The 14,623-nt window shown below is 44.8% G+C and overlaps 1 protein-coding gene across 3 annotated transcripts; it reads right to left on the bottom strand.

The window, feature by feature from the left end:
* Positions 1-4,715: 4,715 nt before the first annotated feature.
* RNLS (renalase, FAD dependent amine oxidase) lies at positions 4,716-14,603 on the bottom strand. 3 transcript variants are annotated; one of them, XM_078597646.1, is made up of 7 exons: positions 14,346-14,603; positions 13,359-13,464; positions 11,773-11,918; positions 10,344-10,502; positions 8,470-8,643; positions 7,156-7,331; positions 4,716-5,763 (listed from the first exon to the last, which is right to left on the bottom strand). In XM_078597646.1, exons 1-7 carry the CDS (start codon positions 14,461-14,463, stop codon positions 5,590-5,592), a joined length of 1,053 nt encoding a protein of 350 aa, XP_078453772.1. In that variant the 5' UTR covers positions 14,464-14,603; the 3' UTR covers positions 4,716-5,589. The 3 variants fall into 3 exon arrangements, with proteins under 3 accessions (XP_078453772.1, XP_078453771.1, XP_078453773.1); XM_078597645.1 differs by having other exon boundaries at positions 5,385-5,787; positions 14,346-14,581; XM_078597647.1 differs by having other exon boundaries at positions 5,385-5,787; positions 14,443-14,529.
* Positions 14,604-14,623: the final 20 nt, after the last annotated feature.

Raw genomic sequence — 14,623 nt, 5'->3', positions numbered from 1 at the left:
GGGTGAGTGGGTGAGTGTTACTGTGACGTGGTAAGTGGGTGAGTGTCTGAGTGTCACTTTGACCTGCAGTGTGGTGAGTGGGTGAGTGACTGAGTGTTATTGTGACCTGCAGTGTGGTGAGTGGGTGAGTGTCTGAGTGTTATTGTGACCTGCAGTGTGGTGAGTTTCTGAGTGTTATTGTGACCTGCAGTGTGGTGAGTAGGTGAGTGTCTGAGTGTTACTGTGACCTGCAGTGTGGTGAGTGAGTGAGTGTCTGAGTGTCACTTTGACCTGCAGTGTGGTGAGTGGGTGAGTGTCTGAGTGTTACTGTGACCTGCAGTGTGGTGAGTGGGTGAGTGTCTGAGTGTTATCGTGACCTGCAGTGTGGTGAGTGGGTGAGTGGGTGAGTGTTACTGTGACCTGCAGTGTGGTGAGTGGGTGAGTGACTGAGTGTTATTGTGACCTGCAGTGTGGTGAGTGGGTGAGTGACTGAGTGTTATTGTGACCTGCAGTGTGGTGAGTGGGCGAGTTTCTGAGTGTTATTGTGACCTGCAGTGTGGTGAGTGGGTGAGTGTCTGAGTGTTATTGTGACCTGCAGTGTGGTGAGTTTCTGAGTGTTATTGTGACCTGCAGTGTGGTGAGTGGGTGAGTGTCTGAGTGTTACTGTGACCTGCAGTGTGGCGAGTTTCTGAGTGTTATTGTGACCTGCAGTGTGGTGAGTGGGTGAGTGTCTGAGTGTTATTGTGACCTGCAGTGTGGTGAGTTTCTGAGTGTTATTGTGACCTACAGTGTGGTGAGTGGGTGAGTGTCTGAGTGTTATCGTGACCTGCAGTGTGGTGAGTGGGTGAGTGGGTGAGTGTTACCGTGACCTGCAGTGTGGTGAGTGTCTGAGTGTTACCGTGACCTACAGTGTGGTGAGTGAGTGAGTGTCTGAGTGTTATCGTGACCTGCAGTGTGGTGAATGGGTGTTACCGTGACCTGCAGTGTGGTGAGTGAGTGAGTGTCTGAGTGTTACTGTGACCTGCAGTGTGGTGAGTGGGTGAGTGACTGAGTGTTATTGTGACCTGCAGTGTGGTGAGTGGGTGAGTGGGTGAGTGTTACTGTGACGTGGTAAGTGGGTGAGTGTCTGAGTGTCACTTTGACCTGCAGTGTGGTGAGTGGGTGAGTGACTGAGTGTTATTGTGACCTGCAGTGTGGTGAGTGGGTGAGTGTCTGAGTGTTATTGTGACCTGCAGTGTGGTGAGTTTCTGAGTGTTATTGTGACCTGCAGTGTGGTGAGTAGGTGAGTGTCTGAGTGTTACTGTGACCTGCAGTGTGGTGAGTGAGTGAGTGTCTGAGTGTCACTTTGACCTGCAGTGTGGTGAGTGGGTGAGTGTCTGAGTGTTACTGTGACCTGCAGTGTGGTGAGTGGGTGAGTGTCTGAGTGTTATCGTGACCTGCAGTGTGGTGAGTGGGTGAGTGGGTGAGTGTTACTGTGACCTGCAGTGTGGTGAGTGGGTGAGTGACTGAGTGTTATTGTGACCTGCAGTGTGGTGAGTGGGTGAGTGACTGAGTGTTATTGTGACCTGCAGTGTGGTGAGTGGGCGAGTTTCTGAGTGTTATTGTGACCTGCAGTGTGGTGAGTGGGTGAGTGTCTGAGTGTTATTGTGACCTGCAGTGTGGTGAGTTTCTGAGTGTTATTGTGACCTGCAGTGTGGTGAGTGGGTGAGTGTCTGAGTGTTACTGTGACCTGCAGTGTGGCGAGTTTCTGAGTGTTATTGTGACCTGCAGTGTGGTGAGTGGGTGAGTGTCTGAGTGTTATTGTGACCTGCAGTGTGGTGAGTTTCTGAGTGTTATTGTGACCTGCAGTGTGGTGAGTGGGTGAGTGTCTGAGTGTTATTGTGACCTGCAGTGTGGTGAGTTTCTGAGTGTTATTGTGACCTGCAGTGTGGTGAGTGGGTGACTGTCTGAGTGTCACTTTGACCTGCAGTGTGGTGAGTGGGTGAGTGACTGAGTGTTACTGTGACCTGCAGTGTGGTGAGTGGGTGAGTGTCTGAGTGTTACTGTGACCTGCAGTGTGGTGAGTGGGTGAGTGTCTGAGTGTCACTTTGACCTGCAGTGTGGTGAGTGGGTGAGTGACTGAGTGTTACTGTGACCTGCAGTGTGGTGAGTGGGTGAGTGTCTGAGTGTTATTGTGACCTGCAGTGTGGTGAGTGGGTGAGTGTCTGAGTGTTACTGTGACCTGCAGTGTGGTGAGTGGGTGAGTGTCTGAGTGTCACTTTGACCTGCAGTGTGGTGAGTGGGTGAGTGACTGAGTGTTACTGTGACCTGCAGTGTGGTGAGTGGGTGAGTTTCTGAGTGTTATTGTGACCTGCAGTGTGGTGAGTGGGTGAGTGTCTGAGTGTTACTGTGACCTGCAGTGTGGTGAGTGGGTGAGTGACTGAGTGTTATTGTGACCTGCAGTGTGGTGAGTGGGTGAGTGGGTGAGTGTTACTGTGACGTGGTAAGTGGGTGAGTGTCTGAGTGTCACTTTGACCTGCAGTGTGGTGAGTGGGTGAGTGTCTGAGTGTTATTGTGACCTGCAGTGTGGTGAGTGGGTGAGTGTCTGAGTGTTATTGTGACCTGCAGTGTGGTGAGTTTCTGAGTGTTATTGTGACCTGCAGTGTGGTGAGTGGGTGAGTGTCTGAGTGTTACTGTGACCTGCAGTGTGGTGAGTGGGTGAGTGACTGTTATTGTGACCTGCAGTGTGGTGAGTGGGTGAGTGTCTGAGTGTTATTGTGACCTGCAGTGTGGTGAGTTTCTGAGTGTTATTGTGACCTGCAGTGTGGTGAGTGGGTGAGTGTCTGAGTGTTACTGTGACCTGCAGTGTGGTGAGTGGGTGAGTGACTGAGTGTTATTGTGACCTGCAGTGTGGTGAGTGGGTGAGTGTCTGAGTGTTATTGTGACCTGCAGTGTGGTGAGTTTCTGAGTGTTATCGTGACCTGCAGTGTGGTGAGTGGGTGAGTGGGTGAGTGTTACTGTGACCTGCAGTGTGGTGAGTGGGTGAGTGACTGAGTGTTATTGTGACCTGCAGTGTGGTGAGTGGGTGAGTGACTGAGTGTTATTGTGACCTGCAGTGTGGTGAGTGGGCGAGTTTCTGAGTGTTATTGTGACCTGCAGTGTGGTGAGTGGGTGAGTGTCTGAGTGTTATTGTGACCTGCAGTGTGGTGAGTGGGTGAGTTTCTGAGTGTTATTGTGACCTGCAGTGTGGTGAGTGGGTGAGTGTCTGAGTGTTCCCGTGACCTGCAGTGTGGTGAGTGGGTGAGTGTCTGAGTGTTACTGTGACCTGCAGTGTGGTGAGTGGGTGAGTGGGTGAGTGTTACTGTGACGTGGTAAGTGGGTGAGTGTCTGAGTGTATTGTGCCCTGCAGTGTGGTGAGTGGGTGAGTGGGTGAGTGTTACTGTGACGTGGTAAGTGGGTGAGTGTCTGAGTGTTACTGTGACCTGCAGTGTGGTGAGTGGGTGAGTGTCTGAGTGGTACTGTGACCTGCAGTGTGGTGATTGGCTGAGTTTATTTTATTTATTTAAAATTGTATTTAGTTTATTTAGAATTGCCCTGTGAGCTCAGAAGCTCTTGAATCGGGTTTCATCAATTAAAAGAAACTGTAAAATCGAGGAGGGCCTGTACCCTGGTTCGCCAGAAGGCAGTACAGCAAGTGGACTAATTGTCATCCGTTTCCATCTGTGCGGGGATAGAGTGTTGTTGCCCCCTTGTGAGCATAGGTTGTTTCCAGGTGCGCTGGTTTCCTCCCACACGTATAAACACTCACCATTATCTGAAAACATCTTAAACATCTTAAAGTAAACACTCATTGCAGGCCTTCCGAAAAAAGAGTCCATGACTTAGTGTGGCTTTCTTGGATAATAAAAGCACATTTGACAACAAACGTGTTAGTTATTCTTTAGTCATTATATATTCATATAATATGTAGGACATCTCATGGTCTCTTAAAGAAGATGTCATCTGCCACCAGAAGACTCTAACACAGTAATCGACTTATGGAGGCATTGGCCCGTCACCGCTATTTATTTGTTTTTTATTTGTCGACTCTTCCAGGAGAGCCACGCCACCCCTGAAGGTCTGGACATCTGGGCCATAGCATCCAAGGACCGGACAGGCAGTACGCTACAGGCAGACTAGCGCTTGTGCTCCTCTATATATAGTGTAGAGTGTGGCGATCGAGTATTAACTGGGGACTGCACTAGTTGTTGTTTTGTGTATGTGTCTGCCTCCCATAGTTATATAATGTGGAGTGTCTGAACCACTTCTCCCTCGGGCCTCTGTGAGTGGCAACGATGTCCACTTTGGTACCAAACCCAACGTGTAGGAAACAGAGTCCAACTTACACGAGTACATCACGTTTCACTAACCCTACCAATCATAACCACGTGCCGCTTAACAAGCAAGCATGCGTTACTTTATTATAACCTTGTTAAATTCACGAAACGTATTAACTCTGTATCTATCACGGCTTTAATGGTGCTCTTTGTTGCTAACCGCTTGATGGCTTGGCCCTTCGGCTCTGTGCTTAGCAACCTTGTTTAAAAAAAAAATCATCAGGTTCAAGTTAATTTTGTGTAACGAGGTAAGAGATGAATACACAACAATGGTCTCATTTGCAAGAGTGACCCGGGTCACCAAAAAAATAAAGTACAGCAATTAAAGCAAATAGAAATCACAGCAAAAACTGGCACGAGAAATTCAGAAAGACTACTTGGCACAGCACTCACACAATCAGAATCTTTACTTCAAGTGTGCCGACCTTGTTCAAACCTTACTGGTCATCTGATTATCTTCAAATTTCAATTAATGTAATTTTTTCCTTTACGTGATATTATCATCATCACCTCTGATTATCGCGGTTGGCTACGTACAGTGTGAAAGAAGTTCAACATACATATACATACATAACCCAGTTATGACGAGGGTCTGCTTACTCACGTTTTAAAGCTACCGAGGAACCCGGGTTGGCAATGGAAACCTTGCCAATATTGGTGACATTGGAAACCACACAGGAATTCACTAAGGCTCAAGCCAAGGCGCAATGGCAGGCGGTGGGTAAGATTCCGTTGCTGTTGACCTCATAGATTCTCATCACCCTATGGTGAGATTATGAGTTTCCAGTGCCGCTGCTCTGCTGTGGATACCACTGGTTTCTGAGGCTGCCCTGCTTTCCGTAGATCTAGACAAGGGCTCCCCACGGTTGTATAGCCATGCGACATTGGCCACTACCTTCGGGAGATCCTGCTCATCACATTGCATGTCTACCATGATGACGATGGACGTTTAGATTTGGGAAAAGTAATACATGCAAGGCATTTGTGAAATGTACAAGAATGCACAAACGTACCATTTTCGTTCATAAAAAATCAGGCTGAACCACGTTATTGTTTCATAAAATGATTATTTTCTTTGCTGGATGCCTAAAAATGTTCAAATATATATTATTGCATTAAATGCACAATTTTAGCTTATCTTGTACTGCGGTTATCAAAAAAGCAGAAGATGTTACAGCAATGGTTTCCATGACGCTATGCCAGAGAATAAATTGCATCTGACATCTCTTAATGGAAAACATCAGCATGTGGGTATTTAATGTCCAGACTTTCCATCTAAAAATATAGATTTAAAAGCCTCAACGGCCGAGAGGGCTGACTTGACACAGCCATCAAAGTTGGAATGAGTGAATCCGTCTCCTGCACACAGAATGAGAGGCTCCGCGCTCAGAACCATATGTCCTGCGCTCCCACCAACGGGCCTGGTCACCTGAAACACATCAACAATGCAATGCTAATTCGATTGTGAAGCGTATTCTCATCATGGGACCTCCTTTGCCAGTACCAAAATATACTAATAGGGTTTTTCCCCTTTTTTCTGGCAACAAAACTGACACATTTTGCAAGGAATCATGCTTACATTAACCACAATACTTGTCTCTGGTGTGGACCAATCAGTTTCAAAGACAATGCATAAATTATCAGAGTATTGTTTTTTTGTTTGCATTTGACTGCAAGTATTGTGGTTAATGTAAGCATGATTCCTTGCAAAAGGTGTCAGTTTTGTTGCCAGAAAAAAGGGGAAAACCCCTATTAGTATAAGCGTATTCTCCTCAATCACGCTAGCGATTATTTTGTGTCAGCAAAGCATGTGTCCTCTGCCACTAACGGAATGCATGGGGACATACGGCTTCACACGTCGAAACAAACCAAGCTTGGACTACGTAATAATGTGAAGGTGATTCAAAATTGATTCTTGCATGGGATCGCGTGAGTAAAATGTGTGTCGTAAACCCTCCCCCACCCGACACAGCCAATTAATGAAATTGTCATGGGAACAAACTTGTACACCATGGAACACCACCAATAATGTTGGAGAGCGATCCACACACATTTAACAATTTGGTACGTTTCCTGTTACAACCAGCATCATCAGGCAGATGTCAGAATTTTTAAGTGTTTTTTTTTACCGTGATAAAGGCTGAGACTGCCGCGTCGCCATTGGCTGCCACCAACTGAGAAAACCACATGAGGTCCACCCGTTCGGTCTGGCAGAACCGAGTGCGACTGTCGTAACTAAATAAATCGTTTGGCGATGTTGATTCTGCATTGGCCATGGTGCATGAGCACGATTAACACCAAACAGATTCATCAACAACACTGCGGCCTTAAAAGGGAAAGACATGCACACAATTGCCAATGCTTCAGGCAATGGCCCTTCATTACACATTGAGAGCGGCCAAAGAGATGGCGTGAATAGTAGTTGGAAACTGCACTATACATCACGGGGGCCTGCTATAAATTACATTTTATAATTGTTTTCAGATGAACAGTGTTATTTACACAAAGGATCTGTTTTGTGTTAGTGTCATGCCACATCCTATCCAACCCATGAAGAACTCCACCACAACTTTATATATCAATACAATCCTATGTATGTAATGATAGCATGTATCCATGTACCTCCTTCATTTTCCCCATCCATTATAAACCGTATTTATGGTATTATTGTAGATTTTATTTAAAATTCCAGTTATTGTTCACATTAGTTTTTGTTTGACCGTCAACTTTAAATATTTTTTTTTAATACAGATGCCAAGCGGATGAAAATAATCAACAGCAGCCATTGCGTCCTCCTCTGAAGAGTGTGACACTGGCCTACCTGGGAATAGCGCCACTTGTGGCACTTTCCGTAGGCATGCTGAGGCAGCCCGGGCAGGAGCCTGTTCAGTTCTGCCAGAATGAAGGGCTGCACCACATTCACATCTTCATCCACGTACTTTTGCCCAAATGCCACATTTGTGTGGACCACCAGGGAAGGGCCCACTGAACCACATTCTGTGAAAAGCATTGCACATACAGGGAGCACAGGGCACACAGCCAATAGTGACGTTCACTTCACGACCATTGCAACAGGGCAGTGCTGAAAACAGTGAAATGTATAGATGGTATTTTTCATGGTATACACCATTGACATAATACTCAAACTCTGAACATTCCTCATTCAATGGAAAAATCAGATCAGACATGAGATTTGAAATACATGTCAGCATAGAGCTACCGTGTACACAGCAGAACCTACCATCACACTTTCAACTCATTTGTTTTATGATCAGGTTGTGCTTAATTGGCAAACATGATAGTACATTTAATTGCCAATAAAACATGTGGGACATTAAAATAGCCTCTGAGTGTTATTCATTTCCCTCATCCACACCCCCCCCGTTGCCCTGCACTAGAGTTCAAGGTAGAGCTCTCCACAGAAGCGCCACTCACAACCTCCTCCTCTCGACACAAAGGACCAATACAGCCGCTTGCCGGCTTGCAAGCGACACTGAGCACGACTCGGCGCCTCATTTTCACGGCAATTTATTTCCATGAAATATTGTGCACGTTATGAAGCGCATTATTATTAAATTGAAAATGAGGATATATATCATACATTTATTGGAGATGTAAATTATAATGATAAAAACAGTTTAGAAACTCTGAAATTGGGCACAATTACTTAAGGCAAACTGGGATCTTTCTGATGAAGTAGAGGTGGTCGTCAGCGTTGTGGTTGCGAATCGGGGAAAGTTGATCGTGATAATGAAAGCGGCACGGCAATGCGCTGCGAGAGAACGGGTTTGGATCAGTGTGTACTAACCGCTGTGACATATGCATAGGAAACAAGGTCATGAAAAAAAATGGGAAAAAAACTGAAAAGCGTGCAGAGAAGCAAGGAGAGCCGTATACTCAGAGTGACATCGGCATAAGTTGTTCTAATTTCAATACGTGCAAATGTAAACCTATAGATGTTTACCTGAAGAGAAGACTGTCTAGCAGAGAAATTCTTCAGCTGACACGTTATGAAGTGAATGTTTCATAGGTTGCAGTGATGCCATGGTTGATTGTTGCGCTAATTTACACACGTTATGTGATGCCTTGTGATTATATTGCATTTTTTTTTTTACTCAAAGCAACAATTCCTGACCTTGACTTCGTTTCTTTTTGTTGACAGCGATGTAACGTATGACGGAGTTGTCCGAGACATATTTGGCAGTCCAGGGGAATTCAAAGTCAGCATCAGAATTATAGAAAAGGCCCAGCGCAAACCGCGAGGAATAAGTGGCCATCTCGAGGGCTCTGCGTTGATCTGCATTCAGCACTGACAACACCGTTTTACAAAGCACCATTAGTCAGCACACTACAGCGAACACATGCATTGAGATTATTTACATAAATTTTCTGCTATAAATGTCCAAATGATAAGCCACTTTGTTGAGCTATCATTTGTGGCCAGGCCACTTCTGAAAAAGAAGTGAATACCTCAGTGGGCTTTGTCTGATAGGATGGTGGATGGTTTCGTTTTATTTGTTTGTGTTTGGGTGATTTGTTTACCTTTCTTGTATATTGCACTCCTATCATGTTTTGTTTTGTTTGTTGTTGTAACGTTCTTACCCGCCCCTACTGAACATCTCTAAAAAAGAGCTTAATAGCTCATTGTATTCCTCCAGTATAAATACATATTCTGATTCTGATATTCTGAACACAAGTGTGCATTCAAAGTTGATAATCTGCACTACATCATAAACATTATCATCCATGGTAATTCTTCTGCTGGATGGAGGCCTCCCCAAACCACCACCACCTGTCGCGATCTTGCGATGTAATAATCCACCCAGCACTTGCACGTAAATGATTTCACTGCTCCATCTCAATTAAGGCCGAATCAACCCGGGGGGGCAAGACCAGTTCAGATAATCACCACTTATGTTAGCTATGGCCAGGAATCGAACTCAGCTTGATGGGTTCTTAGCGCAGTGTTAAAACCACTACGCAACCATTCCACACAAATAACTGCATATTAGGGATAAGTTTTGGATTTTAAAAAAGTGGAATTCACATTTAAAGGAAAAGTTAGCATTTTTTTACGGATTTTTCAGATCATTTACATCGTATAATAACTGAATGTGGTTCCGCGCTAACAAGTGACATCACCCAATGCCACCACATTTTACGGGAACAGCATGAAAGTGACAAAATACAAGTGCTGTCACGTCATGTGACGTCTTACTTTTGGATCAATATGAAAGTAGATTTTCTTGGTATTATCCAAAATTTAATATCAAGGTACGATTTTATTATTTTTCAGATAACAAAAATCAGGAACACATCCCTGGTGTGGGGTGCATGGTATGTGGCCAATAATGTGGGTTAGGGCTTGCTCGATGTAAAACCACCTTACCATTTAGACACATACTCAAACTATGTTGTATTTGATATGAGAAAAAAATGCATTCGGTGTTTCCCTAGCTTTTCCATAACTTCTGTGTATAATATACGAGTTCCTCTCAGAAGACAGGTAATCTAATAACGGATGTACACTTTCGTATTAATTTTTTTAAACCACTTGAAGCCACCTTAAGAGAAGTACGCTAATCATACATGATGAATACATTGCAGTGTAATAGATTGCATGCCTCCCTTCCCTGACCTTTGAAAAATATTTCCTTGATGTAAAACATCCCGCTCCTTGCACGTGATTAGCGAAACCCGTGCGATCTGGTCCTCTATTTCTGATATGCACAACATTCCTGCATGTGTGCTTAATGGACTTGGTGTGACCTAGTGCTTCAGAATTGATGTGCATCATCTGCCAGTGTTTATTTGAATGGTGCATGAGTTGGACGTTGCTTTCCTTGAATGCAGTTGCTACTCAGTCTCTGTGCTGTTATGATTTATTTGCTGTAATTTTTTTCCCCACCAAGGTTCTCTGCGGGTCATTCTTGTAAAACAGCTTACGGCTGAATTTGTCTTACCTGTGTAAAATAATCTAATCAAATGGAGTATAACCGAGATACGTACTGGCCTGCAGGTTGCCCTGCAGCTGCAGGATTTGTGGGATAGGCATGGTGAGGATGAGAGTATCGACGCAGGCCGATGAACCGTCCCGATTCTCGACCGTCACCACCCCATCACCGAGATGGACTCGCTGCACATGGTGGTTATACAGCACCTCTGCTCCTGTCAACACGCAGTGAGATGGCAAGGCAATTATCACATGCCAAGGCATCAAATAACCCTAAGGTAATCCCCATCAACAGTTAGCAGTGCATATTTGAACCTTATGGTGGGACCCCGGGGTCCCGAATAAACGTAAATCAAAATCGTAATTAATTTATTGGCGACTCCGTCCCACTGCGCACATAAACGCCGCGACCCACCAGAAATCAATCCTCTCGTTCTTCTCCAAGCACCCGTCGTTGCCAAAATTGCTGTAGTCATAAACAAAACTTTTAAACTTTGATTAGCGCATCGTGTAGAGCACGCCGAGAGGAATGGATTGCCGTATCGTTTGCCTTCAACAGTCATAGAATGACGTCGTTTGTGCGAGAGCCAGGGGCTTATGGGACCTCGGGATCCCGCCATAAGGTTCATTTATCAGTCTATAAAAATACTTGATGTTTGTGATTATGTACACGTTTTCTCATCAATGTAACAATATTATTCGTGGACTTAGCATGCAATGCTGTTTTATGGATCCCAGCATTATTGCTGTTTTTTTGGCTGTACTGTATAGGTCTGCACTGTGTCTTCAGGTTACACCGCACGTAGTTAGGCAATATATATATTTTTTAATTTTCAGCACGTGGAGCGAAATTTTAACAATAATGCTAAACAAGTCGCAGTACAACCTGAAAATGCATCGGAGAGATATGGATTAACATCGCCTAGGTAAAAATCACGCGGAAACCACCTGATAGTGTTGTATCTCGGAAGCTAAGCAGAGTTTTAATCTAGATGGTGCGTTTCATGGGTGACCCCCAACATCCAGAAAAAAGTAGGATGTTGCGGGGAATTGAGGTCGCCATCTCCTGATTTTCCAGGGTATTGCAATATAGTTAATTACATATTAATTCACATCTGTATTCCATCTGTACAGGTGAAAAGTGTTGCCCCCCTCACGCACGTGGATTTTCTCCAGGGACTCCGGTTTCCTCCCACGTGTAAAACTGCTCATGAATGGAGTTGGAAAAACTCCCCAATATAGAGCCACAGAACTTGGGAAATTGCTGGGGCAGGTTCTGACTGCCTTCCCGCTTGTCTGTGCTTTTCCACACCTCTGATTCTTTTAATCTAGTGAAAACTCTGCATGTTATAAATGTATAATTATATATATATAAAGCCCCTCATCCTTTGTAACATGGTTTACATCAGAACTTCCCTCTGTCTCCCACCCTGTGCTAAGTGCCTGATAATGCGACTTTCAAATACAGTATTGTACAGCGGTTACCTGACTCCTGAAGATAGTATTTCACCAAAGAAGAAGTCCCTTCTGGAACAATGAAGTGCCGGATGTTCTCTTCATACTCCTTCATCCCGTCGACTTGTGATTGAAGGGGATAAAGTATTCCCCTATCTAGGAGCTCCTCGTAAAACCTCCAAAGAAAAACACATGCTTTGATTATACATTTGAGCCAGATATTTAAAGTGTACATTTTAATAATAATTCATCGCAATCTTTGCATGTACAGGACGCTCACTTAAATGTCTCAACACAAAGGGTAACTGTGCCTGTGTGACACAAAGCGAACTCAGCAGCTGGCTTGCAAGTGAACATTAGTCTTCCATTAGGGCAACGTTGCTATGTGTAATCCCAATTGAGTAATACATTTTTTCGGATATTTTGGACTGTGACGATGGCACACAATGGCCTACCCTGCTATAATGATATCAGAGGATCTTTAACGTCCACTGTGACGCACATTATGCATAATATCTAATGATTAATACACCCGCAGGATTAACAATGGTAGGCAACCAGATTCGAACCGTGAACATTTGCAAGAAGTGGCGAACGCTCTACCGCTTGGCAATGTCACTGCCTACATTTTACAAACAAAACTTTATCAATGCACATATTAGCATCCACATGCAAAACTAACATCATACACCTCGCATCAATGGTATGCTGTTATTTATGAGGTTAAATGTTATCAAAGCAGCATTTATAAATATATTCCGCATATAACATGAATGGAAAAATAGAAATCTGATGTGTAATCGTCTAACCAATGTGCAGTGCAGAGTAGAGAACGTTCTGTATATATCCACGATGCTTTCACTCCCAGTGTTTTGAAAGTGTATGAAAAAATACGTTAGATATTAAACCTGTAGAATAATGAATATTAATCATATTTGGAGACTAAATAAGGGAACTATTGAAATATATAACGCATAGGCTTGAAATATAATCTAAAATTACATAGACACGTGGGATAAAAACAGCTGCAATAGCGCATTCTAGAGTAATAAAAGTATTCTAGAATTTGTCTAAAGTTTGTAAAGCATCTGGACACAGTGGCATGACCCTTACCCATGGCCTTGCCCATGTCTTGTATCAATAGAGACTAAATTCTACCCGTAAGCTCCACAAGGGCAAAACAATTGGTTTGTGAACCGAATCGTACCAATGCATAAAACAAATTGTGGATGTAAATGGTTACGATTTTCTCAGTTTTTAATTTTGCACGTAAAACCATAAAATAAATAAATACTCCATCGCATAATCGTCCAAGTGATTTCCTGCTCAAGTGAGCAATGTGGTGGTGCTCAACTTTTTTTTACAGCCCTGAGCCAGTGGTGGAAATTCCACATTCCGGAAACAGGGGCAAATGCTATCCATCGGACAACCACTGGTGACTTACCCACAACGTGGTACTCATATCATTGACCCCGGAGGGGTTATGGACTGACCAGGATATGTACTCGCAACCTTACTTTCGAAAGCCGCTCACGATGCCACTGAGTCACCTGGCCGGATGAATGGCAAGAGGCAGTGTGATGGTCGGTGTGATGTGGTGTGAAGGAATGGCATACTTCTCATGTTCCAGCCAATAGGCTGGTGTGGCAGAAATGTATTGTGCTCCAAGGTCAGCTGAACAGGATTCATTGTTGGGGCTTCTACTTGTGCTCATTCTTCCACCTGAAAACCAAAACGTTCAAGTACAGAGTATGGCGTTTAAGCTTGTTTGTACTTTTAGTATAAATAAAAAAATTACTTAGAAGTTCAACTGTAGTTCACTCAAAATCATCCATTAGACTTCTAATCACAGTCACTTTATGGTTTATATCGCTCGAGCTGTTACACGAGACGCAACTAAATAATGCAATAAAGTACAGACGTGATGACATCCATAACCACGATGCAGTCAATCCTTCCTAAAGTGTTTTGTAAAACAAATAAAACATCATACCTGTCAACCCTGTATCAGTGACTACCTTATTAGAGACCAATTCAGATCTTATTGGTCGCCCCGTGCCCTTATAAATCTCAACGAACATCCTACAAAGTTCCATCACAAAAATATCCGTATTGAAACGGCTGTACGCCGTATGGACCTGAAAATATTTCATTTTTGTTTTCGTTACTTCATGATAGTAAATGAAATACAGGTACTTAAACATAAGCAACAATAATCACGATATGTATATTTTTCTCTCTCAAAGGGACAATACTTTTATTGTGAACGCCATCCATCGTGTTGGGCGGCATGTGGTCTCCATAGAAACGGGAGGGGGAATGTGGTCCCCATGGAGACGGGTGGGCAAATGTGGTCTCCATGGAGACGGAAGGGGTTAAGTGGTCCCCATGGAGACGGAAGGGGTTAAGTGGTCCCCATGGAGACGGGAGGGCAAATGTGGTCTCCAAGGAGACGGGTGGGGTTGAGGGCTGCGGTCTCCACGGAGACGGAAGGGGTTAAGTGGTCCCCATGGAGACGGGAGGGCAAATGTGGTCTCCATGGAGACGGGAGGGGTGGGGGCTGCGGTCTCCATGGAGACGGGAGAGTGACCCCACGCACACACCTGGGCCCCGGGCCTTGTCCCACAGGCGCACCGCGCAGCCGCTCCCTCGCCTCGCGAGCAGCGCCGCGATAATCGCTCCCACAGGCCCCGCGCCTACCACGAGAACCCGCGCCGCCATCGCCACCAAGCACCACCACCTCCCGCTCAGCCCGGGGTAGCAAGAGCGAGCGGAGTCACGAGCGGCCACGCCCCTAAAAGCCCTTCACGAGCAGCGTGTGAAGGCCGCGTTGGACCGCTCTGTCAGCGCGCCGCAGGCTTTCCTCACCCAACATGGACGG

The sequence above is a fragment of the Lampetra planeri genome, chromosome 9 (genome assembly GCF_965212315.1).
Source record: "Lampetra planeri chromosome 9, kcLamPlan1.2.h2, whole genome shotgun sequence".
NCBI lineage: Eukaryota > Metazoa > Chordata > Hyperoartia > Petromyzontiformes > Petromyzontidae > Lampetra > Lampetra planeri.
The sequence above is the reverse complement of the archived record's forward strand: the minus strand, read 5'-3'. Positions and strand labels throughout refer to the sequence as shown.

Excerpts from the sequence above, each read along its gene's own strand:
- RNLS (XM_078597645.1), bottom strand. The coding sequence starts at position 14,463 with ATGGCGGCGCGGGTTCTCGTGGTAGGCGCGGGGCCTGTGGGAGCGATT. Across the intron at positions 11,919-13,358 it reads TATTGGCTGGAACATGAGAA|GTTTTACGAGGAGCTCCTAG; the intron begins GTATGCCATTCC and ends TTTTCTTTGGAG. Across the intron at positions 7,332-8,469 it reads CAAAAAGAAACGAAGTCAAG|AATGTGGTTCAGTGGGCCCT; the intron begins GTCAGGAATTGT and ends TGCTTTTCACAG.